General features: G+C 46.3%; 1 protein-coding gene across 3 annotated transcripts in view; it reads left to right on the top strand.

Moving 5' to 3' along the window:
- Window positions 1-27,123, top strand: part of SNX13 (sorting nexin 13) — a 266,302-nt gene that overhangs the window by 96,120 nt on the left and 143,059 nt on the right. For all 3 annotated transcript variants that reach the window (XM_063921738.1, XM_063921739.1, XM_063921741.1), the window contains one exon: window positions 19,096-19,198. In XM_063921738.1, coding sequence (XP_063777808.1) covers window positions 19,096-19,198 — 103 coding nt within the window. The remainder of the gene's footprint in view (window positions 1-19,095; window positions 19,199-27,123) is intronic.

Genomic DNA, 27,123 nt, shown 5'->3' with positions numbered 1-27,123 from the left:
TTATTGCCTCAATGCGGCGTTGCACTTAATTTCTATGTGGGCTTCCGTTTAGGATAAAAAAAAAAGAAAAAAAAGAAGCTGCTTCTGTTTATTCAGCTGTTCTCGGGTTCCATGCTGCCTCTGCGCTAGTCCGTCGGGTCCTTTGGGGTCTGTTGTCAGTTCCTTCCTCTCCTTAGCAACTGCGGCGGTTGCCAGTTGTCCTTTTCCCAGCGACTGGTGTGCTGCGCTGCTGCTTCTGTGTTTGTATCACCTTCCGTTGTGCAGCATGCAGTGCTGCTGAGTTTGATTCTAGCGTATGGACCCGGCTAGTATCTCTTGGTTCTGCACATCTGCTGCTGACCCTGACCTCGGCTTGCCTGCTCATTCTTCTGACTGCGGTTTACGTACACATACAGGTGAAGCTCAGAAAATTAGAATATCGTGCAAAAGTTCATTTATTTCAATAATTCAACTTAAAAGGTGAAACTGATATATTATATAGACTCATTACATGCAAAGTGAGATATTTCAAGCCTTTATTTGTTATAATCTTGTTGATTGTGGATTACAGTTTAACATAACCCCAAATACAAAATCTCAGAAAATTAGAATATTGCATAAAATCAATAAAAAAAGAATTTTAAATAGAGAAATGTCGTCCCTCTGAAGAGTATAATCATGCATATGTACTCAGTACTTTGGTTTAGGCCCCTTTTGCATGAATTACTGCCTCAGTGCGGCATGGCATGGATTCAGCCTGTGGCACTGCTGAGGTGTTATGGAAGACCAGGATGCTTCAATAGCGGCCTTCAGCTCTTCTGCATTGTTTGGTCTCATGTCTCTCAGCTTTCTCTTGCCAGTGCCCCATAGATTCTCCATGGGGTTCAGGTCAGGCGAGTCTGCTGACTAATCCAGCACAGTAATCCCACGGTCATTGAATCAGGTTTTGGTACTTTTGGCATTGTGGGCAGGTGCCAAGATCTGCTGGAAAATGAAGTCCGCATCTCTATAAAGCGTGTCTGCTGAAGGAAGACCTGGTCCTGGTAGACGGCTGCTTTGACTCTGGACTTAAGCACAGCGGACCAACACCAACAGATGACATGGCTTCCCAAATCAACACAGACTGTGGATACTTCACACTGGACTTCAACCATCTTGGATTGTGTGCCTCTCCATTCTTCCTCCATACTCTGGGACCTTGGTTTCCAAATGAGATGCAAAATTTGCTCTCATCAGAAAAGAGGACTTTGTACCACTGAGCAACAGACCAGTTCTTTTTTTTTCTTTAGCCCAGGTAAGACGCTTCTGACGTTGCTTGTTGTTCAGGAGTGGCTTGACAAGAGGAATATATAACATTTGAAGCCCATGTCCAGGATCCGTCTGTGTGTGGTGGCTCTAGATGCACCAACTCCAGCCTCAGTCCACTCCTTGTGAAGCTCCCCCACACTTGCCTGTCCTGAAGCCCATAGAGAATCTATGAGACATTGCCAAGAGAAAGATGAGAAACAGTAGACTGAACAATGCAGAAGAGCTGAAGGCCGCTATTGAAGCATCCTGGCCTTCCATAACACCTCAGCAGTGCCACAGGCTGATAGAATTCATACCACGCCACATTGAGGCAGTAATTCATGCAAAAGGTGCCCAAACCAAGTACTGAGTACATATGCATGATTATACTTTTCAGAGGGCCGACATTTCTGTATTTAAAATCCTTTTTTCTGCAGCGGGGTACACTGGGATTCCACAGGGAATACATCGGGGGTGTAGAGTTGGATCTTGATCCGAGGCACCAATAGCCTAAAGCTTTGACTTCCCAGGATGCATTGCATGGCCTCTTCTATAACACCGCCTCCGTGCATAGGAGCTCAGTTTGTAAGTTGGTGCCTGCAGAGCAGGTCACTAACAGGTGGGCCTGCGCTCGGCAGCCCTTAAAAGAGCTTTTAAGAAGATTTCAAGGGCCGCAGCCCTATTTATGTCATTCTGACATTATGTGCTGCGGCTCCATCACCCCCCCAGCAGCGCTGCATACTGCCGTGGCCGGGTTCCCGTGTACTTGCAGCAGAGGCGCACCAGTCTTCAGGCACACCACCGCTGACGCTCTCCTGGATCGCGTGGCTGCACATCAGGGAGGAGGTAAGAGGGTGCCCCAGGTGGGACCCGCTGGTTAATCGCGGTCCCAGCAGACGAACAGCGCCGCTGGCGTGGACACTGTACTGCACAGGGACCCCACTATATCCACCAGGGCAGGGAGCACAGGTCAGATTAACAAAAATCCGTGTCACATAGTCTCCACAGTACGTGGTGGTGAGGACCAGCATAGGGGATAAGGCGCTGACCCGTATCCCCTCCCCCAGCTCCGGGCGCCGTCTACTGCTGGTGTTCCCGACCTGGAGCTGCATTTCCCTTTCCCTCACTCCCTGACAGAGATTTTGGCGCCATCTTTACACTGCTAGCTGGGCTAATCTCTGGGACTGCCAGGCATGGTCTCCTCTGTAAAGCAGCCTGTCTCATCAGCGCTGTGCATTTACAGACACTTAAGTATTCTACATGTCATTTTAGACAGTGTTCGTTAAGAACAAGTGTACCGATTAAATGAATATTTAGTACAAGTATTCTGTGATATACATCCAGTATCTACTGTGCATTGTTATATCTATATATACATATATTTACATATATGTAATTAAACTAGTCCAGTGCAGGTTTATTGTTTATCTGAAATAACTTCTGCATTGTACAGTACCTGTGACTGAGTGTGCCTGTAGCTGCTGTGTGGATTCCTTCTTGTGTATCACACATATTGCTATCACTATATTCTGTACCCTGGGAGGCTATGTGCATCAGGGATATATATATATATATATATATATATATATATATATATATATCACACAGTATATACTGTTAGTGTGTTTTACTGTGTATTTCAGTCACCTCATACCGCTTTAATTCTCTGTTTGTGTCCTGTATTTCTTGTCACATAAATCAGGGGGTTATTTGCAGGTATTATATTTGTCCGGCTATATTGTACTGCTACGCTCTACGGCTACATTCAATATATTGTCTGCACACAGGGCGGGAAATCTGCTTCCGCTTCTGCTTCCAGTGATGGTTCAGGTACTGGGTGCCACACATCTCCCAGTCAGCCCGCAGCACCTGTGGTCAATCAGGAACCACCTTGGGCAACGTTTTCAAGTATGCTGAATACGCTTGTGACACGTCTTATGCCCCCTGTAGGACCTCCCGTGCCATTGCAGCCTCATTTTTCCTGTAGTTAATACGCCCTGGGCGAACACTCTGTCTGCCCAGATACAAGAATTAAATCAATCCTTGGTTAGACAAAAGTACACCCCATGCCCCTCTGGGGTCAAGGGGTCATCTAAGCGGGCCGTTTCCTCCTCACAATCCACTAATATTTCAGATATGTCTTCTGATGAGGATGGGGAATATACTAATCCATCAGACACTGATACAGTCGCTTCTGACTCGGAATCTACAACCCAGGTTGATGTTCATGACCTAGTGGAGGCTATTAAGCTGATACTGCAAATTGATGATGAGATAGATCCCACTACTATGTCTTCAAAACCTGATAAATTCAAACGTCAGACGGTTACTAAAGTAGTTTTACCACATTCTGACTATTTAATTGACATTCGTCAGGAATCCTGGTTGTCTCCAGGAAAGAAATTCTCCCTATCTAAAAAGATGCTAGCTCGTTATCCTTTGCCCGGTGGAGTTGGGTACAAGTGGGAAACCCCACCGCCGGTGGACTCTCATGTCGCCCATCTTGTGGTGTCATCTACTCTGCCTGTCACCACCGTCACCTCCCTGAAGGAACCAACGGATAAGCGCGTGGAGGGATGCCTGAAGTCTATATACTCACTATGACCCACTATGGCGACCTCCTGGACCGCAAAAAGAAATTGAAGCATGGGTTCAGACATTGGAGGTGGAGCTGCCTCTGGATATTTCTGACACTGCCAGGCAATAGCTGTCTCGCATTACCACAGCCTCCCACTATATTCAGGAGACGGCCTCTGAGGCAGGTGTAATGGCGGCCAAGGCGTCTACTAAGTCTGTTCTGGCTCGCCGAATTCTGTGGTTAAGGTCCTGGAAAGTGGACATAGACCCCAAAAAGACCTTGGAGGTGCTCCCTTTTAAGGGAGACATCCTATTTGGAGAAGACATTAATAAGATTGTTACTGACTTGGTGTCTGCTAAGACTGCGTTCCTCCCAAGTATTAATCCTTCTGCTCCGAAATGCAAAGAGTACTACATTTCGTTCCTTTTGAACTCCAGGAAAAACAAAGGGTCAGGCGTACCCGAGACAGGCTCATGCTTCCAAAACCTCTAAGCCCAAAACAAAACAGTCTTGGGCCGCCCGTCGGCCTGCTGCATGATGGGGCGGGGATCCCAGGGTGGGAGGCCGACTTCTGCAATTTGCCCAGGCCTGGTTAAAGACCACTTTGGACGCCTGGGTGCGGGAAGTCGTCTCTCACGGGTACGCGATCTCTTTCGAGAGACGTCCCCCTCGCCAGTTCTGCACAATGGTTATTCCTTTGGATCCGTTGAAAGCGCAAGCTCTACAACTGGTTGTGCAATCCCTCCTGGACACAGGAGTGGTAGTGCCGGTACCTCTGTCCCAGAGAGGCAGGGGATACTATTCGACCCTGTTTCTAGTACCGAAACCAAATGGGTCTTTCCGGCCTATACTCAACCTCAAATCATTGAACAAATTTGTGAGCGTATCCAAATTCCGTATGGAAACTCTGCGCTCTTATTGTACTGGCCATGGAACCCGAAGACTACATGGTATCCCTGGACATACAGGATGCTTACCTGCATATTCCTATTGCCATGTCGCCTTAGCAGTATCTGCAGTTTGCTATTGGCAACCTACATTATCAATTCCAGGCCCTGCCATTAGGATTGACCACGGCCCCTCGGATCTTCACCAAAGCAATGGCCGTGATGACGGCTTATCTTCGTCGTCAGGGATTCAGGATCCTGACGTATCTGGACGACTTGCTGATCCTGGTGAACTCCCAAGATGTTCTCCTCAGTCATCTGGAACAGACTGTGCAAATCCTACAAACCCACGGGTGGCTCATCAACTGGAAAAAGTCCTCTCTGGTCCCTGATCAGAGCATGGTGCACCTGGGGGCGCTGCTGGACACACACAGCCAAAGACTGTTCTTGTCTTCGGAGAAAGTCCTGAAACTTCAGGACAGGATCAGATACTTCCTCTCTCGCCCAAGAGTGTTGAGTACTAGGTCTCATGATGTCGGCTTTCGACATGGTGGAGTGCGCTCCATTTCATTCCCTCCCTCTGCAGAGGTTAATCCTTTCCAAGTGGGACAGCCTTCCTCGTCGGATCAGGTCTCAAATGATCTCCTGGACTCCAGAGGTTTGTCTGTCACTGAGCTGGTGGCTGCAGGACCAACAGTTGAGCAGGGGCCGTCCCTTCTGGATCCCCAAGTGGGTCCCCCTGACTAGGGATGCCAGTCTACGAGGTTGGGGAGCGGTGCTAAAGCAACTCTCTCTCCAGATTCGGTGGACCAAAGAGGAATCTCTCCTCCCGATAAACATTCTGGAATTGCGGGCAGTGTTCAGTGCCTTGACTCTTGCCCTGCCTCTGATACAGAACAGGCCTGTTCAAGTGCAATCAGACAATGCCACCACGGTGGCATACATAAATCATCAAGGTGGCACTCGAAGCCGCATGGCAATGCTGGAAGTGTCAAAAATCCTTTGTTGGACGGAACGCCATCTGCCAGCAATATAGGCAGTGTTCATTCCGGGAGTCCTCAACTGGGAAGCGGATTTCCTCTGTCGTCAGGACGTGCACGCCGGGGAGTGGAGTCTTCTGTCAGGAAGTCTTTCAACTCCCTAGTGGACAAGTGGGACCTACCAGATGTAGACCTGATGGCATCTCAACATAATCACTAAGTTCTGGTCTTCGGATCAAAGACAAGGGATCCTCAAGCAGCGTTCATGGATGCACTGGCAATTCCATGGAACTTTCGGCTGCCCTACATGTTCCCTCCAGTGTCACTCCTGGAATACTACTTCTAGTCGCTCCAGCGTGGCCCAGACAGCATTGGTTCTCAGACCTACAATGTCTGTCAATAGAGCGTCGTCTTCTACTTCCTCAACACCCAGACCTCCTCGTTCAGGACCCTTGTGTCTACCCGGACCCGGCCAGACTGGCTTTGACGGCGTGGCTGTTGAAGCTTCACTCCTGAGATCCAAAGGATTTTCAAAGGCGGTTATCCAAACTATGCTGAAGACCGGCAAACCGGCTTCTGCATGGATTTATTATAGGGTCTGGTATTCTTACTTCACCTAGTATGCTGCTAAGAATTACGGGGCTTACAAGTTTAGTACTTCCAGGCTTCTGGCTTTTTTACAACAAGGCCAGGAATTAGGACTTCATCTGGCCTCCCTCAAGGTTCACATATCTGCCTTGTCGGTGTGGTTTCAGCGTAAAATTGCTCAGGGCGTATTGCAAATTCAACCTACCTATGTCCCTCCAGTGGCTCCATGGGATTTGTCAGTTGTCCTGAATGCCCTGCAAGAGTCTCCATTTGAACCTCTTGAGATGGTGGACCTTAAGTGGCTCACTGCCAAGGTCCTCTCTTTGCTGACTATTGCCTCTGCTAGAAGGGTTTCAGATTTAGGCGCATTGTTTTGCCGTCTACCCTTTCTAAAATTTCAATGTGACCGGGCGGTTCTTAGAACTCGCCCAGGTTATTTGCCTAAGGTGGTGTCCTCTTTTCACCTTAACCAAGAGATTGTGGTTCCGGCCTTTATCTCTTCTGACTTGTCTTCCAAAGAGCGGTCTTTGGATGTGGTACGGGCTCTCCGTATGTACGTGAAAAGGACTGCCTCTATCAGGAGGTCTGATTCCCTTTTTTGTACACTTTTGGGTTTTCACAAACGTGGCTGGCCTGCAAACAAGCAAACTTTGGCCAGATGGATTAGAATGGTGATTGCACAAGCTTATGTGCAGGCTGGGCTCCCGGCTCCTGCTGCAATTAAGGCCCATTCTACTCGGTCTGTTGGACCTTCTAGGGCGTCCCGATGTGGCGCGACCCTTGAACAATTGTGCAAGGCGGCTACATGGTCCTCAGTGAACACGTTCGTTAAGTTCTGTGCCTTTGATACTTCTGCCTCCTAGGATGCTTACTTTGGACGCCGGGTTCTCATACCCGCTAAGGTGCGTCTCCTCCCTTGAGGAACTGCTTTGGGACATCCCTGATGTGTTCCCTGTGGAATCCCAGTGTACCCCGCTGCAGAACAGGAGATTTATGGTAGACTTACCATGGTTAAATCTCTTTCTGTGAGGTACACTGGGTTCCACAGGGCGCCCATCCTGACGCACTTAGCTTCTTTGGGTTTTGTATGGCATTAGCCGCTGGTCCCTTCTCCTGTCGTGAGAATGTGGTTGTATGTACTAACATCTGCCTTCTCTTTTACCAGCTACTGCATTGGACTAGTTAACGAAACTGAGCTCCTGTGCACGGAGGTGGGGTTATAGAGTAGGCCATGCAATGCATCCTGGGAACAGTCAAAGCTTTAGCCTGTTGGTGCCTCGGATCAAGATCCAACTCTACACCCCCGATGTATTCCCTGTGGAACCCGGTGTGCCTTGCAGAAAGAGATTTAACCATGGTAAGTCTGCCATAAATCTCCTTTTTATTGATTTTATGTAATATTCTAATTTCCTGAGATTTTGGATTTGGGGTTTTCTCAGGTTGTAAGCCACAAACATCAAAATTATAACAAATAAAGGCTTGAAATATCTCACTTTGCATGTAATGAGTATATATATTGATTTCACCTTTTTATGTTGAATTACTGAAATAAATAAACTTTTGCACGATATTCAAATTTTCTGAGTTTCACCTGTATTTAAGACTAGGTACATTATTTATTTATTTATTTATTTATTTATTTATTTGTTTGTTTGTTTGTTTGTTTGTTTCCTATATAGCGCAGCATATTTAATTGTACTTTACAATTAGAACAACAGTAATAACACAAAACCACCTCTATCCCTCTCTCCTCACCTCTGTCTACCATCCTCCCCTCTGCCTCCCTTCCCCTCCTCTTCTGTTTCCCCATCGCAATTTACTTCTGCCCCTTCACACCCTTTCTACCCCACCACTCAACCCTGCTCTCTCCCTTCTCTGCCTGTCACCTCACCTCTCCTCCACCACTATCATACTGCACTCCCTCCCTGCCTCACTCCTGCAGCCTCCCTTCCTAGCCAAGGCCCCAGCACCATCATTACACCCTCTTTATCCCTTCCTTCCAATTTAATCTTACCTCAACGCTACAGCAATCCTGATAATCTCATTCACATCTCTCCCACAAACTCCTACTCCCTATCCTGTGCCCTCTGGAATGCCAGATCTGTTTGCAACAAACTGGCCCCCACTCATGACCTTTTCATTTCCAACTCCCTGCATCTCCTGGCCATTACAGAAACCTGGATTACTCCCTATGACATCACTTCTCCTGCTGCTCTCTCTGCTGGGGGCCTCATATTCTGACACACACCCCGACCCGGGGGTCGCTATTGGGGTGGTGTTGGGATCCTTTTACCCTCAAGCTACACATACCAACTTATACCTCCAGAACCATCCCTTACATTCTCTACATTTGAGGTCAATGCAATACGCCTCTACCAACCTTCTAATCTTTGAGTTGCTGTCATTTACCGTCCACCTGGCATTTCCTCCAAATTCCTCTACAACTTTGCTTCCTGCCTACTTCACTTCCTCTCTTCTGACATTCCATCCATTATTCTAGGTGATTTCAACATCCCTATCGATAACCCCACAAAATCTCCTGCCTCTAAACTCCTTAACCTCACCTCTTCACTTATGCTGCATTCAGACTGCAAATGCCGGATCCTACCCGGTAAGACAAACGTGTACTTACCGGGTGGGATCCGGCATTTGCACTCCGCTGCGGGTCGGTTGCCATAACAACGGAGCGCGCAGCAGGGGCGGGGGTGGAGGCGGCGTCGGGAGATGAGCTCATCTCCAGCGCAGCCTCTCCCTATCTTGTGAATGGGAACCATGTCGCATCGACACGGCTCCCATTCACACCGCACCTGACCCGGTAATCAACCCGGGTAAAACCCTTCTTTTTTACCGGGTTGATTTACCGGGTCAGGCGACCCGCTAAATCGGCCAGTGTGCTTTCACATCGCACACTGACCCGGTTCGACACGGCAATATGCCGTGTCGGTACCGGGTTATTTGTGCGATGTGAAAGGGGTATAAGTTTCTCCCAGTGGACCACCTCACCCTCCCATGTGAACGGGAGCTCACTGGATCTGGTTTTCACTCACCGCTGTGATATTTCTGATTTCTCCAATTCCCCTTGTCCCCTCTCTGACCACCACCTGCTGTCTTTCAACTTATCTATCTCTGCTTCCCCATCTCTCCCTCTTAAGGGTACCATCACTAAGCGTAACATTGAGGCTATTGACACCTCATCCCTATCCTCCCTGTTTGACTCTCTCCTCTTTTCTCTCTCACATGCCATGAACAAGCCACATCCCTATACAATGCATCTTCTTACTTGTTGCTCCACCAACCACTATTCACCCTCGCAGATCAACACCTCAACCCTGGCACACCAGATGCACCAGATATCTTCAAAAATGCTCACGTACTGCTGAGACACAGTGGAGGAAATCACATTCTAAAGCAGACTTCCTCCATTTCAAACTTATGCTCTCATCCTTCAGTACTGCTCTTTCCCACGATAAACAATCATACTTCAAAATACTCATCTCTATCCAGTCTTCCAACCCCCAGCACCTCTTTGCCACTGTTTACTCCCTCCTCTGCCCACCACCACCTCTTCTCCTTTTTCATGGTCTGCTCTTGACTTTGCCACTTATTTCACATCCAAGATCGACTCCATATGTCAGGACATCACATCCCACCAGACCAGCAACCAGCCACCACCCGTCCCTTGCCACCCCTCCCCTTCCCTCTTACCAACTCTGACATCTTTCTCCCATGTATCTGGTGAGGAAATCATGGCCCTCATCCATTCCTTCCCCCCACAACCTCCCCACATGACCCTATCCCCTCCCACCTCTGCTACCTCGCCCCCCCACTTCCACTAACTGTTAGTGTCCCCCAAGGCTCTGTTCTTGGTCCTCTCCTTTTCTCTCTATACATCTTCTTTAGGTGAACTCATTAGTTCTTCACCTTCCAATACCACCTCTATGCTGATGACACTCAAATCTACCTTTCCTCCCCTGATCTCTCCACGGCTCTCCTCACTCGTACCTGCAACTGTCTTTTTGCTATCTCTTCCTGGATGTCCCAGCGCTTCCTTAAACTCAACATGTCGAAGACTGAGCTGATCATCTTCCCACCCTCCCGCACAACCTCACCTCCCAAAATCTCACTATCCATTTATGGCATGACTATCTCCTCTATCCCCCAAGTACGCTGTCTTTGCGTAATCCTTGACCCCTCCCTCTCCTTCAAACCACACATTCAGCACCTCTCACAAACCTGTCATTTTCATCTCAAAAACATTTCCAGGATCAGACCTTTTCTCACCCAGGATGCCACTAAGATCATTATTCACTCACTGATTATTTTCAGACTGGATTACTGTAATCTCCTAACTGGCCTCCCTGACAATTACCTCTCTCCACTCCAATCTATCCTAAATGCTGCAGCCCAGCTCATCTTCCTCACCAAACGCACTACATCCACCTCCCCTCTCCTACAAGCCCTTCACTGGCTTCCCTTCACTTTCAGAATCCAATTCAAACTTCTCACACTCACAAATCCCTCACCCACTCCTCTCCCATTTACATCTCTGACCTTATCTCCCTTTACTCTCCCACCCGTCCTCTTCGCTCTGCTAATGCACGCCGACTCTCCTGTTTTCTGATTACTTCCTCTCACTCCTATCTCCAAAATTTTACACGTGCTGCTCCCTTTCTCTGGAATTCTTTACCTCCCCCCCCCCCCCCCCTCACCTCTCTACAGAACTTCAAACGGACTCTTAAGACCCACTTCTTTACCAAACCCTGCCAAATCTCATCCTAACCCTTTGTTCCACACTCTCTATGTACCCCATCTGTGTCACCCCTGTCTGTCTACCCCTCCCCTTAGAATGTAAGCTCTCACGAGTAGGGCCCTCTTCCCTCATGTGCTTATCCTTTTACTTTAATAATCCTCAACTGCCCAAATCCCGCAGTTTTTTGGCCACCTTGAAACTTCTCTCTGTCGTTTACTGGTGTAGTTATGCTTAGTTACCCTGTACTCAGGGCCGGCCCGCCCGTTACGCGAGTTACGCGTAAGAGTAAGGCGCCACACTGTGGAGGGCGCCGGCAGCGTAGACCACACTCCCAGAGAAACTAGACGCTACCATGCTGCCTGCTGTATACCGCCAGCTCCTATGCGGTGTGTGGGCTCGCGGACGGAGTTTAGTAGAGGTGCCCCCGGATGCTGAGGCGGCCAGGGTGAGGAGGAGAGGGAGCTGCGCTGTGACAGCGCCACAGATCGGAGCTCTTACCGATCTGCGGCACTGAGCTGCGCTTCCGGCTTCCCTTGGTTGCCCCGGCAACCTTACACCCGCAGCGCCAACCGCCAGGGCAGCCTAACAGTACAGGACAGCTGAGCGACGGCTCAGCTGTCCAATAACCTGTATAACAGCAGCCTGCGGCTCGGTAATTGGCTGAGCGCGCAGGCTTCAGGGTAAAGAAATGTCCCCTGGCAGTGGCAGGCCCCATGTGGAGCAGCATGTATGCGCCCTGGAGGAGACAGAGAAGAGTGAGTTCTCACTCTCCTGTCTCCTGTATTACAACAAAAGTAAGCCTGGCGGTTTTATTATTGCTCCGGGTACTGTGTGTATACATATTATTATAATATATATATATATATATATATATATATATGTGTGTGTGTGTGTGTGTGTGTATGTGTGTGTGTATATATATATATATATATATATATATGTGTATATATATATATATATATGTGTATGTATATATATATATATATATATATATATGTAGATATATATAGATATATATATATAGATATATATAGATCATGTAAGGCCCGGCACTCCTCCTCTGAATATAGCGCCCCGGTGCCCCCAGCAACAATTGTGGATAGTCAGGAAGAAAGACTGCGGCACTCAGGGTCTTGTTTTAGTATAGAGATGTATTAAAGAGATCAGGAGACGTGGCAACATAGGTAAGTATGTGTGTGTCGGCAGGTGTGAAATAAAGTTTTACTCAAGGTGTGTGTCTCCTGTTTTTATTTGGGTATTTTTCCCCCAGTAGTACTACAGGTACCAGCGGGCCCGTTTTTCTCCCGCATGCTGGTACTTGTGGTTCTCCAAGTGCCAGCTTGCGGGGGAGGCTTGCTGGGACTTGTAGTACTACAGGAAAAAACAATATTCTTGTCATTTTCTCAAGGCTATCAGCCCCCCATCCACAGTCCTTGGATGGGGGGGACAGCCGCGGGCTTCACCCCTGGCCCTTGGGTGGCTGGGGGGACGACCCCTTGATTGAAGGGGTCCCCACTCCCCAAGGGTACCCCGGCCAGGGGTGGTGACTAATTGGATATTTAATGCCACGGCCGCAGGGCGCTGTATAAAAGTGACCCCCGGCTGTGGCATTATCTGTCCAGCTAGTGGAGCCCGATGCTGGTGTAAAAAATACACGGGGGACCCCTACTCTTTTTGTCCCCCGTATTTTTTGCACCAGGCGCAGAGCCCGGTGCTGGTTTTAAAAATACGGGGGATCCCCTGTCCATTTTTCCCCCCGGATTTTTAGAACCAGGACCAGCTCGAAGAGCCCGAGGCTGGTTATGCTTTGGAGGGGGGACCCCACGCCATTTTTTTTCGGGTTTTTAAAAAAACGGAACAAAATCCGTCAAATCGGCCGTTTTTCGTCAGCGGGACTGTCGAATCCGTTTTTTATTGAATATGGTCCATTTCGGCACCCACTTGCCGAAATTAGACGGTCAAATTGTGTCGAATTAAAAAACGGCCGAAAAATTGCCGCGATTCGCCACTAATTGCATATACCCCTATGTGGGGACTGTACAGAGAGGATGTAATTAGATAGGGAAGCATTGAATGTTATGTGGGTGGGTCTGAAATTTGATATACTTGTCTGAAGAGGTGAGTTTTCAGGGAACATTTAAAGGTTTGGAGACTAGAGGCGAGTCTTATTGTGTGTGTTAGGGCATTCCACAGAGTGGGTGAAGCCCGGCTAAAGTCCTGTAATTTTGAGTGAGAACAAGTAATACGTGTGGATGAGAGACGCAGATCTTGTGCAGCGTGGAGATGTCAGGTAGTGAAATATTTTGAGATGAGTGAAGAGATGTATATTGGTGCAGTTTGGTTAATAGCCTTGTATGTAAGTAAAAGTATTTTATATGTAATATGGTGGAATACCGGTAAACAATGGAGGCACGATGAACGTCTTGCGAGGAAGATTAGCCTCACAGCTGCATTCAAAATGGATTATAGCGGTGAGAGCCTATGTTTGGGAAGACCAGTCATGAGACTATTACAATAATCAATGTGTTAGATAATGAGAGCATGGATTAGAGTTTTTGCTCAGTCTTGTGTAAGATACAGTATGGTCATATTTTGGATTTGTTTCTTAGTTTTATGTAACATGATTTGAGACGGATTGAATGTGGGGAACAAAGAACTGTTCAGAGTCAAGAATGACACCTAGGCAGCGAGCTTGTGGGGTAGGGTTGATTGCTGAGTTATCAACAGTGATAGAGATATTAGGTTAGTAACTACTATTGGCTGGTGGAAATATAATTAATTCTGTTTTGGAAATATTAAGTTTGAGGTGGCGAGATATCATCCAAGATGAAATGGCAGAAAGGCATTCAGTGACACGGCCTAATACAGATGGTGACAAATCAGGGGAGGATAAGTAGATATGAGTATCATCTGCATACAGATGGTCCTGAAATCCGAAAAAGCTGATTAGTTTGCCAAGACGTGGTATAGATTGAGAAAAGCAGAGGACCTAAGACTGAGCCTTGCGGGGTACTCCAACCACTGAAGGAGCGATTAAATAAGTAGGATGAGAACCAAGAAAGGGCTATGTCCTGAAGACCTAGGGATTGTAGTGTTTGTATGAGAAGAGAGTGGTCAACAGTGTCAAAAGCAGTAGAGAGATCAAGGAGAATAAGTAGTGAGTAATGACTTTTAGATTTAGCAGTGACAAGATCATTCATTATTTTAGTCAGTGCTGTCTCTGTGAAATGTTGGGCACGAAATCCTGACTGAAGTGGGTCCAGTAAGCTGTCTGAGTTAAGAAAGTGTGTGAGGTGAGTGTAGGCAAGTTCCTCAAGTAGCTTGGAGGGGCATGGGAGCTGATAAGTGGGACAGTAATTTGAGAGAGTTTTAGGGTCAGAATTTTGTTTTTCAGAATGGGAGGAATCACCTCATGCTTATACAGTGAAAGAAAGATACCAGTAGGCAGAGATAGATTACAGATCTTATGGTTGGGATGAGCACAGGAGACAGAGCATTACTAATTTGTGAGGGTATAAAATCAAGAGGAGAGGTAGTAGAGTAGGCAGATAAGAAGAATGAAGATACTTCATCTTCATTTGTGGGATCAAATGATGATAAGGTGTTAGAGGGTTCAGGAATGGAATTGAGCAGGTCACTGGCTGTGGAAGAGAATACCATTCATTTTGGATCTTATCAATCTTGTCCTTGAAATAGGAAGCAAGATATTGCGCAGTGATAGTGGCTGGTGGGATTGGTGAGGTGCCATGATTGACCTCTAAGTCTACATGGAGTGTGATGGGTAGCTGGAGCCACTTCATTAAGTGCTGTTTCTAGAGTTTGGGTAAAGTGTGATACAGCAGTATCAGGAGTGGTGAATGTAGAAATTGGTTAGAGCAGTGGTTGCAGAGAGGTAGATAGTTGTTGAAAATGAATAGCGTTAATATTTCTGCGGGTTAGAGGAGGCTTGGTAGACTTCAGGGACATTGAGTTTGAAATAATGGAGGAGAGCATGCAGGTTGTGATCTGAGAAAGGGAAAGGAGTGTTAGGGAGTTCAGAAACAGTATAGTCTTGTGAATACAAGATGAAGTCAGTGGCCCTCCTGATGAGTAGAGGAGTCAGTACATTGGGAGAGGCCAAGAGAGGAGGTTAGAGAGAGAAGTTTGGAGGCATGGAGAGATTGTGGACTGTCAGTAGCGATATTGAAATTGCCCATAATGATGCTGGGGATGTCAGAGGAGAAGTGAGGGAGCCAGGTAGAAAAATCTTCCAGAAACTTTTTGGGTTGCCCAGGTGGGCAATAGATACAATAGCTGCAACACACAGAGAGAAAGGGGTGAAAATCCTAATAGAATGTATTTCAAATTATTGAAATGCGAGTGATGGAATAGGTGGTAAAACTGTGTGTGTGTGTGTGTGTGTGTGTGTGTGTGTGTAATATTTGGACAGTAATATTCCAACCCCACCTCCTTTACTGTTACCAGGCCTGGGGGGGAAGGGGGGATGGTGAAGTGGAGGCTGCCATGTGACAGTGCTGCAGGGAAGTCCGTGTCGGATTGTGTGAGCCATTTTTCTGTTATATCCAGCATATTGATTTTTTTTTTAATGAAAAGATCGTGGATTGATATAAATTTGTTGCAAACAGAGCGTGTATTCCATAAACCATATTTTAGTGACTTGGAGGGAGATGGTAGACACGTGATGTTTATAAGGTTTGTTGGATTTATATTCTGTTGTGAATCAGCTGAATGTGAGTGTGGTATGTGGATGGGACCTGGATTTGGGGATATGTCACCAGCTAGTTGAAGCAGAAGAAGAAAGAGATAAGTATAGTTGGAGGTGGTGTGTGACAGTTTCTTATGGTGACAGGTTGAGGATGTTATAGTTAGTGTACATAGGTTAAAATCTCATGAGTGTTAATAAGAGGGGAGTGGATTAATGAGGTACATATAGCGCATTATTTACTGTATCTTTCTTTCTTGGGAGATTGGGGGCTGAAGTACATGTTTCACTGTTTCTGCTAAGATCATTCATTTCAGTAAATCTTTGTCTTTCCTTTGTCAAGATGAGAGAAAATACTTTTGTAATGAGTCATATGATTGGTGGCTGCTTTGGCGCCTCCGCACTTATATTGAAGACTGAAATGTCTTTTATAGCACTCCTCTTTTATTCTGCTGATTCATCCCCAAGCTCTGCAGGTGAGCTTCAGGACAGCAGGATTTTGCAGATGAAGCATTCAGGTGTTTCACATTGCTGACTATAGTTCTGTACCCTAAGCATGTGTCTTTTATTCTAATTCTGCTCTGGACACATGATCACATTGTGCTATATTTTTGCTTTTTTTTTTGCCTGTCGTCTGTTTTAGCATTGTGTGGTCATAAGCTTGTGAGACCTTTGAGTAGTTGAGCCGCTTTATGCCATCATTTATTTTTCTCCAGTACCATATAGGAGCTCTTCAGTTACTTAGCTACTAATCATGTAGACTTGCATGTGCCGGTCCTTAATTAGCTTAGCTTGATCTGGTTTTCTGATTAAATACAATTTACCACTCATTTGCTTTTTCATGGACTTTCTGTAGCTCCTCCACATACCTTTTTGTACAGTAGTTACACATGTGTATATGTAAGCATAGTGCTGTGGATCAGAAACTATAAATATGACAAGACCTTGGGAGCTACAGATTTAAAGCAGCAGTATGTCAAAATAGCAAGTCACTTCAATTAAAATATAACCAAGAAACAAAAACTTACACAGAGAGAGCTAAAAAATAGTCTCAACGAACATTCCACATTGAAGTAATTCTTCAAGGTTTCTTTAAGATGTATCAAATATTCTTCCCAGGAAGCATGCAATAGAAAGGTAAAAACAATAGTGTAACTGATATCAAACTCTATCTCCCCCCCCCCCCCCCCCCCTTCCCCCCAGCGAGTATATGGATGGAAGAAATGGCTTCTTCTTAACCAGTTTCCAAACTCCAAGAGAGAGTGCTCCATCACAGCTACATACATACAGTAGTTGTCGCAGTAGGTTTCTGACTGTGTAATCATTCTGACAGGTTTGGTTTCTGAATGATTGGATATGTAACTGTTTCTGACACATGCATTGGGTCCAGCTCAGTCATAGATTTTATGATTCATTGGAAAAGCCAGATATGACATACTGAAATACAGTGAACTTTCTTGTTCTAGTTGCCCGGTGATGCGTACATGGGCCTACTGACTATATCAAACTTATTCTCCAACTATTCTTGCCCAGTAGATGTTTTTTGTTTGTCAATGCTGATTCATTTAATATGCAAAACTTGTATATCTGTGTGCGACTGAGTCTCTGGGATCTGCATACAAACTGCTATGATGCAGTGGCTATGGCGTTTTTTCTCATACCACGTTCTGTTGTGCTTCATACATATACTCAGTCGCACACAGATATCCAGGTGTTGCAAATCAAATTAATCAGCACAGTCTCCTGCATGGCATTGCATCTGAAATTAATTTCTGCAACATAAAAGATGCTAGCCTTGTTGCAAGGGATCATGGCGTATTGAGGATACATGTATGAGGACACATCTATAGAACCAAACGAAAACCTGGCTTAAGCTGGCCATACATCTAAAGGTTAATTGTCAAATCTGGCTGGTTGGAATGAAAATCTGGTACTGTATGGGAGTAAATGACAGTTGACCATTTGCTCCGGAATTCCGGAAAACTGACAAAAACAGTCGTTCAGGCAAATTGGTTAAATCAAATGGACGTAACCAATTTGTCTGACCATTTTTGTCTGCTTTTCAGTGTTTGTAAGCAAATGGTCAGTTGTCATTTGCTCCCATACTTTAACAGATTTTTGTTCCAACCAGCCAGATTTGACAATCAATCTTTAGGTGTATGGGCAGCTTAAGCGGTGAAATGCGTTAGTAAGTGTTATACTGTGGCTTTAAATGTCTGTAGTTTCAAACTGATCACTGAAATTTAAATGTACCATTAGGGCTGGTAACATTGCAGCTGTCACAGTATATCGGAGGTTTATAGCACAGGGTGCTACCTACTATGCCCCTAATTTATAATCCTCTTCTGTTGGATTTTACAGTCTATATTTGAATTAAGTTTATGTTACTGTATTAAAGAAATATTAAATTGCTTATCATAAAAATTCTCCTTGTGGAGAAACAGGTTGTACTTGTACTTTCCTGGAACTATTTATCGGACTTGATAATGCTCTTGGCATTCTCTTTTATTAATAAGTCATCTGTGTTTATCTCTTTAGCGCATTTCTCCTCTACACTTGTGTTTATACAGTAAGTAGTTAAACTGTTCAGTCTACCAAAATATTAACAAAAACTTATGTCAGTTCCCTTTTTCTTCTTTGTGCTATAGTAGTTGGAAGGAAATTGCTGCAAATGGTGCCCAAACATTTACAGTAAATGATTTTCTCTATCTTTTGTATGTGTCTTTTGGGAGAGGTTCAGTTCTTCAGAATGGATAAAATGAGCCGTTTCGGAGCGGCACATTGCATCCAGTGACATCAAAAGAGAACTGCAGGAAACTTACGATGTCGGTGGTTCCATAACTAGTCAGTACATGCTCAACTGAGCATCATTGCCATTAATTGAATTCCCCCCTTTCTGTGTTTAACTATAGTGGAGATGTGTCATGCCTTCTAAACAGGGGTCAAGTGGAGAAGCTGCTCATATCAACCAATCAGGTTTGAGGTATCATTTACAAAGGATGTTTATAAAATGATAGGTAGAAGCTGATTGGTGCAATGGACAGCTTTTCCACTTGTTCACTTTTTAGAATTCTTGAGATATCTCTCCCTATGTGGTCAAAGCTTGATTTTGGTGTTCAAGCGGTTCCCGAGTGGCTCAGACATTCATACCGTATGAGAAAATTATTAAAAACTCATCTTGTTTTTGGTTTTACTTCATTGGCACATGTTCAGCATTTAGATTGTTGTACATAGCGGATATCATCGTTTCATATCATTTTGACATTTTCGTTGTCTATTGTACGTTTTTTTGTTTCCTTCTCTCCAAAGTCATGGGTAACTCTTTGTGTTTTATCTTTCTTCAGGGGTTTTGTAGTCACACTTCTGTTTGGAAAGTTAAACTCTGAAAAGTACCTTGAGAGGTGTGAACACTCCTTTCTGCCATCAACATCTGCTGGAATCCCAAAGGTAAGTTGGTATGAAGTGGTGGAACACCAATGGTTAGGTTACGTATTACATGTTCACGTCGCCTTATTTTATTTTACTGTGAAATAAAAACAAATTCTCCCAGCACTCCACTGTCAACCAGTTAAATAGACTCATTAAAACTGTCTGGTATCTATAAATAAAATGATGTCTTGGTTACACACAGAAGCACTTTGAAGTGGCGGATGGCTTATCATATATTTGCAAATGTGTGTAACTAAGACTTCCGCATTATATTTATAAATAGCGAGCAGTATTAAGTTAGTGTCTCTTCCTGTCTGACAGCAGCATGAAAGAGTGGCTTTCTTTTCTGCCTTTTCAGCTCCTGTTGCCTTTACAGTGTGAGCGACTTCCCTTTTGTGTAGAACTATGATACAGAGTTTTGTAACAGGAGGAAAAAACAGAATGTTTCCTCTCTTTTTGCTTCCTTTTAGCTTTGCTCCCTCTATGACAGATGCTGCCTATTGGTTATAGGTTCAGTGAGTTTCATGATTTCAGTTTTTAAACCGCCAGCACTGCAATAAAATAAAGCCTTGCAAATAAAAATAAATTTAATGACACAAGTTTTAAGCAAATAAAGTACTTTGTATAATATATATCCAGGGGCCACATTTGGTGACAACTCTGTAAATGTATACTTCGCCCCTTTCGAACATCAGAAAGCACTGATAATACAAACAAAATGCTTCACTACCTTGAATGATCCGTTGACGTCCTCCTCTTCACTCCGTCCATGTCCATGGCTGCAGCATCTCTGAGTCCAAGAATACAGCCTGTAGAAAGTAACAGGGAGTCATACTACTGCCTGTAAGCTGTATTCTTGAACTCTGTTATCGGTGCTGGTCCAACAGCAAGGCAAGATATTTTGGAACCGTCCCACCTAGAGTAGCAAGAGAGGCAAACGGGGAGGACGGTCAATATATCAGTGTCATTGTGAGACTTTGGTTATATGGTTGATGTACTAAAAGGTAACCTCTAATATCCTTCCAAAAGCCCATATCTAATGCATAAATTTACATCCTATATACAGTAATAATGCTGCTCCTTACCTCTATGGGAGGGAATTCAAATGTTTTGCGCACCGGCAGCCACTAGATGGTGCCCAATGCTATTCAAGTGTTGCTCTGTTCGGGTGCGAACAGCCGCCGGCGCTGACATTACTGTTATGTTGTTCCGTCATTTTGACGGGCTGGTAACGAGTTATGTATATTTTGTTGGATGTTTAATGAAAATATAGGATAATTCCTACGTCGTAAATAAACCCCCCCCCCCCCCCCCCCATTGCAATAATAGGGATTGAAAGACATTATTGCTATCTCTTGTGGCAATTAAACACAGTAATAATTGAATGTGCACACGTGCCTTGCTGAGCCAGCTTGCTGCACTTCATCCAGGATGGTCAGGTTGGCACATACAGTGTCCGCATTGGTTCCAGTGTCACTCCAGCAAAGGTATTGCTGCAACCTTGTCACTGACTAGACACAATGGTTTCCTCGCTAGTCTCCGGCCAAGTAACTGTCATCCCGCCCCCAACACAAGACAATCTACTTATACCTCCTCCCAAGCACTCACTCGCTAATTAGTTATATTTCTGGGGTTCCAAGCGTTATAGGAAACGCAACATTAGCCTGTTGCTTATTTTATTCTGCAATTAGTCACTTGGCATTTGTGACCTCTGCACATAGTAATATGATGGGTGTGTTCATTCTATTTCATGCAAGTGTGTAGACCTGAGATGTACAGTGTACGGCTGACAGGAGACTGCTCTCAATCCAATATACTCTAATCCATTTCAAGGCTTCAGAGAAAGGTCTATTATTAGACTAGCGTGCTTATTAGCTCGCTATATACAAACGCCATATACTCAGTATGCTGCAGTAAGGGAAACAAATGGAACAATTTAGGCCAGGGCTCGACAAATTCCAAAGGCCAGGTAGCCATGGCCCCTAGATTTTGCTGCCTGGCTACCAGATTTTAGTGGGAGAAAGCAGATCCTCTTCAGCTTCTACAGCCCCAGCGGAGATTTTTGGAGGCGTGCCTGTATTGTGGCAGCCATTTCTTGGTGCTGAGTCTCTGTCCCGGCCTGTGCTGACTGATGTGCCTTCTGTCCCATCCTGCTCTGTCTGCTGTCTGCAAACTCCAGCTGCATAGATACCTCCAATAAGAGGCAGTGATGTGGCCACAGGGTAGGAGTGATTGTTTGCCCGGGGGAAGGCTGCCGAGTGGTTGTTTGCCTGGAGGTACCCACTTTATTTATGTGGCCGTGGGGGTTAGTTGCTCATTAATGTGGCCGCAGGGAGGGGTTGTGTTGTTTGCCTGGGGGGTAGCTGCACTGCAGTGTGTATGTGCAGGGCTGGTATGCCAGGAGATTTCCCCTTGGTTGTGTGACCGTGGGGGTTGGTTTGCCTGGCGGTGGGGTGGGGTGAAGCTGCTCAGTAATGTAGGGGGGGATGGTGGTTTTTTTTATGGGGGCGGGGGGCCTGGTGGTCTGGCTCCTACACTTTCACCCTGGCTCCTAGGTTTGAGAAAAATGTGTCAATCACTGATTTAGGCATTTATACATGAAGCATAATATGACAACAGTGACAAGCTGAAGGTGGGTCGTACTGTAAGCCTCTTGTACCAGGTAGCAACCAGAGATTTTGCATTTTGGCTTTGTCAGTTGAGACAACTGCAGATTGGATTCTCGGGTCTCCAGATATAGTAACGTTTTTTCTTCACCCACTGATATGGAAGAGCAACTTCTTGTTTGTTTTGCACATCTTTGTATAACCTTAGAGTAAACTTAGTTCATTGTCTGTCTTCTGTTTGTCTCTTCTCTGACTTAATACAGTTTTTCCATCCGGGTAGTGACGCCACCATTTACTCTCCAGCCTGACAGCACACAGGATCATAGTGCATAAATATTGATAGGAAAGTGTAGCAGTTAATATAAACCCGCCCCACTTCCTGCAGAACTTCTTACTTTTTGTGTTTGTTACTTTGAAGGATGTACTGCGGAACCTGCTCTCCTTGCTTCTACTAGAAATGGGTATGGGTCATTAGGTTGACCACACTTAGGTCGACAGTCACTAGGTCGACCGCTATTGGTCGACATGGTCATTCGGTCGACATGAACACGGTTGACATGGAAAAAGGTCAACATGAGTTTTTTTTAAACTTTTTTTTTGTGTCGTTTTCTTCATAAAGTGACGGGGAACCCTAATCTCTTACGTCCTTGGGGATACTGGGAATCCATTTAGTACCATGGGGTATAGACTGGTCCACTAGGAGCCTTTGGCACTTTAAGAATTTGATGGTGTGCGCTGGCTCCTCCCCCTATGCCCCTCCTACCAGACTCAGTTTAGAAAATGTGCCCGGAGGAGTCTGTCACGTCGCTGGAAGCTCCTGAAAAGTTTTCTGCATTTATTTTGTATGTTTGTTATTTTCAGGCAGGACTGGATGGCTCCAGCATGCCTGCTTCGTGGGACTTAGGGTGTGTACACACGGTGAGATAAATCTGTGAGATTTTGACTATATAGTCAAAATCTTATGAAAAGTTAGTGCATATCTCATGGTGCTAGGCAGCTTGCAATAAAGATTCGATCCCGATGTGCGCTCCCGTGGGGTCGGTATCGTAAGGCTAGACAGACTGTGCAGGCAAGTCAATCTTGACTATCTAGTGTACAATCTAGTACAAAGTATAGTCAAAATTGGCACTTAGTCAAAATCGTACATAGACAAAATTTCAAGCACAGATAGTCAAAATCTGTACAATCTGTGCTTTCTGGGCTCTGGGGGAGTTCAAGGGAAATTGCATAGTCAAAATCGAACGTAGCAGGGATCTCACCGTGTGTACAGACCCTTAGAGGGGAGAACGGCCCAACCTCTTGAAGGGTTAATGGTCCCGTTCCCCACTGAAAGCACACTAGCTCTTGGCGTCATGAGGGTACGGAGACGCACAGCTTCTACATGGAGCGGCTGGGTCTCCAGACTCAGTACACAGTTCTGAGGGGGCGAACTGAATCTCCGTACACTATATGTGTACACAGTACCCAGACTGGCATTACAGACTTAAAAGGGGGCTGACTCCATTTTAGGCACAAAATTACCTCAGCCAGTATAAAAAAGTGCTGGAAGACCGCGCGCCATTGAAGGGGCAGGCCTTCACTATGAGCGGATCCAGCAGCTCACCAGCGCCATTTTCCCTCTGCAGTGGACACGAATGCTGACTGACAGGGATGTGCAGCTCTTCCGGAGAGACTCCAGATTACCTCAGAGGTACCAGGGGGCCATAGCGGCGGGAGCGACTTATTAGTGTACTAAGGGGGTAATTCCAAGTTGATCGCAGCAGGAATTTTGTTAGCAGTTGGGCAAAACCATGTGCACTGCAGGGGAGCCAGACAGGGCCGGACTGGCCATCTGGCACTTCTGGCAAATGGGCCAGCCGACCCCCGCTTGTGTCACTGAGACACGCTGCCGTGTAGCGGACTTCAAACCATTGCCGGTTCATGAGCTCGCGGACCGGCAGCCAATCAGGAGCCGCCGCTGCCGGTCCGCGAGCTATGATTGGCTCACGAACCGGTGGCTAGTTTGAAGTCCTACACGCCGGCGCCAGACATAGCCGCGCGCCCGACACCCTCACATCACAGCTGGAGGAGCAGCAGCAGCAGCGGTAAGCAGCTGCCGCACTGCTGTGGGGGCAATTTTATACCTGTCACTGTGGGGGCAATTGGCTGGCACTGTGGGGTATTTGTATACCTGGCACTGTGGGGGCATTTGTATACCTTGCCCTGTGTGGGCATTTGTATACCTGTCAGGTATACAATTGCCCCCACAGTGCCAGATCCACAATTGTCCCCACAGCGTCCGGTATTACCTGACACTGTGGGAGCAATTGTGGACCTGGCACTGTGGGGGCATTTGTATACCTGGCACTGTGGGGCATTTGTGGATCGGGCACTGTGGGGGCATTTGTATACCTGGCACTGTGGGGGCATTTGTATACCTGGCACTGTGGGGCATTTGTGGATCTTGCACTGTGGGGGCATTTGTGGATCTTGCACTGTGGGGGCATTTGTGGATCTTGCACTGTGGGGGCATTTGTGGATCTTGCACTGTGGGGGCATTTGTGGATCTGGCACTGTGGGGGCATTTGTATACCTGGCACTGTGGGGCATTTGTGGATCGGGCACTGTGGGGGCATTTGTATACCTGGTACTGTGGGGACAATTGTGGATCTGGCACTGCACTATTGGGGGCATATGTCTGTGTATTATGTCCCATTTTAATTGGCCACACCCATTTTTTGGGCGCGCGCACATAGTACCTCTATGGGACACTCTGTCTGATTGGTCGCCGCTTAGCCCCGCTGGGAGTGCACACAGACACTCTCATTCTAGTGAATGGGGCGCATGCGTGTCCACGCCCCTTTTCTGGAGCGCGCGCGCTTAGTTACAACCTTTATTTTTCCATACCCCCACGTCAACATTTCCACTTCAACCAATGGTTGTGTGTATTTTAATACAGAATGATGTACACTTGTATGTCGTTATATTTATTATATTTGTAAGAGCATAGGCTAAGAAGTAGGAGGAGTTGGGAATAGTAAGGGGAGGAGTCAGATGCTGACACTGAGGTGGGCCTGTGTGCTTCAAAAATGCCAGGGCCTATTTTTGGTCCCAGTCCGGCCCTGGAGCCAGATATAACATGTGCAGAGAGAGTTAGATTTGGGTGTGGTGTGTTCAATCTGCAATCTAATTTGCAGTGTAAAAATAAAGCAGCCAGTATTTACCTTGCACAGAAATAAAATAACCCACCCATATCTAACTCTTTCTACACATGTTATATCTGCCTCCCCTGCAGTGCACATGGTTTTGCCCAACTGCTAAAAAAAAATCCTGCTGCGATCAACTTGGAATTCCCCCCTAAACTTGGCTTTAGCGATAAGAGCGCCGTGTGCTGGTTCCATACTCTCTCTGTGTCTCCCTGGAAGGGCTCTTTGTGGGTTAATTGAGCATTTAACCTTTTCCTGTGTGTGGGCTGTCACTGCTACAGTATATCAGGCAAAGAGTGTGTTTCATGTAAGGCATAGTGTTCTGTTTCTCCAGGGGGTTCACTGGTGTGTACTCAATGTAGTAGCTAGTTGGGCAGAATCAGCATGGCTGGACTCCATTAGGGGAATGATTTCCACCATTTCTCTATCGTCCTAAGTGGATGCTGGGGTTCCTGAAAGGACCATGGGGAATAGCGGCTCCGCAGGAGACAGGGCACAAAAGTAAAGCTTTTACAGGTCAGGTGGTGTGTACTGGCTCCTCCCCCCATGACCCTCCTCCAGACTCCAGTTAGATTTTTGTGCCCGGCCGAGAAGGGTGCAATTCTAGGTGGCTCTCATAAAGAGCTGCTTAGAGAGTTTAGCTTAGGTTTTTTATTTTACAGTGATTCCTGCTGGCAACAGGATCACTGCAACGAGGGACAGAGGGGAGAAGAAGTGAACTCACCTGCGTGCAGGATGGATTGGCTTCTTGGCTACTGGACATGAAGCTCCAGAGGGACGATCACAGGTACAGCCTGGATGGTCACCGGAGCCACGCCGCCGGCCCCCTCACAGATGCTGAAGCAAGAAGAGGTCCAGAATCGGCGGCTGAAGACTCCTGCAGTCTTCTTAAGGTAGCGCACAGCACTGCAGCTGTGCGCCATTTTCCTCTCAGCACACTTCACACGGCAGTCACTGAGGGTGCAGGGCGCTGGGGGGGGGCGCCCTGGGAGGCAAATGAAAACCTTTAAAAAGGCTAAAAATACCTCACATATAGCCCCAGAGGCTATATGGAGATATTTACCCCTGCCTAAATGTACTAAATAGCGGGAGACGAGCCCGCCGAAAAAGGGCGGGGCCTATCTCCTCAGCACACGGCGCCATTTTCTGTCACAGCTCCGCTGGTCAGGAAGGCTCCCAGGTCTCTCCCCTGCACTGCACTACAGAAACAGGGTATAACAGAGAGGGGGGGCAAAATAAATGGCAATATATTAATATAAAAGCAGCTATAAGGGAGCACTTAATCATAAGGCTATCCCTGTCATATATAGCGCTTTTTGGTGTGTGCTGGCAGACTCTCCCTCTGTCTCCCCAAAGGGCTAGTGGGTCCTGTCTTCGTATAGAGCATTCCCTGTGTGTCTGCTGTGTGTCGGTACGTGTGTGTCGACATGTATGAGGACGTTATTGGTGTGGAGGCGGAGCAATTGCCAAATATGAGGATGTCACCTCCTAGGGGGTCGACACCAGAATGGATGCCTTTATTTGTGGAATTACGGGATAGCGTCAACTCGCTTAAGCAGTCGTTTGCCGACATGAGGCGGCCGGACACTCAATTAGTGCCTGTCCAGGCGCCTCAAACACCGTCAGGGGCTGTAAAACGCCCCTTGCCTCAGTCGGTCGACACAGACCCAGACACAGGCACTGATTCCGGTGGTGAAGGTGACGAATCAACCGTATTTTCCAGTAGGGCCACACGTTATATGATTTTGGCAATAAAGGAGATGTTACATTTAGCTGATACTACAGGTACCACTAAACAGGGTATTATGTGGGGTGTGAAAAAACTACCAGTAGTTTTTACCGAATCAGAAGAATTAAATGACGTGTGTGATGAAGCGTGGGGTGCCCCGATAAAAAAACTGCTAATTTCAAAGAAGTTATTGGCTTTATACCCTTTCCCGCCAGAGGTTAGGGAGCGCTGGGAAACACCTCCTAGGGTGGACAAAGCGCTAACACGCTTATCAAAACAAGTGGCGTTACCCTCTCCTGAGACGGCCGCACTTAAAGATCCATCAGATAGGAGGATGGAAAATATCCAAAAAGGTATATACACACATGCAGGTGTTATACTACGACCAGCTATTGCGACTGCCTGGATGTGCAGTGCTGGGGT

Source organism: Pseudophryne corroboree, chromosome 5 (assembly GCF_028390025.1).
Source record: "Pseudophryne corroboree isolate aPseCor3 chromosome 5, aPseCor3.hap2, whole genome shotgun sequence".
NCBI classification, from domain to species: Eukaryota; Metazoa; Chordata; class Amphibia; order Anura; family Myobatrachidae; genus Pseudophryne; species Pseudophryne corroboree.
The sequence above is the reverse complement of the archived record's forward strand: the minus strand, read 5'-3'. Positions and strand labels throughout refer to the sequence as shown.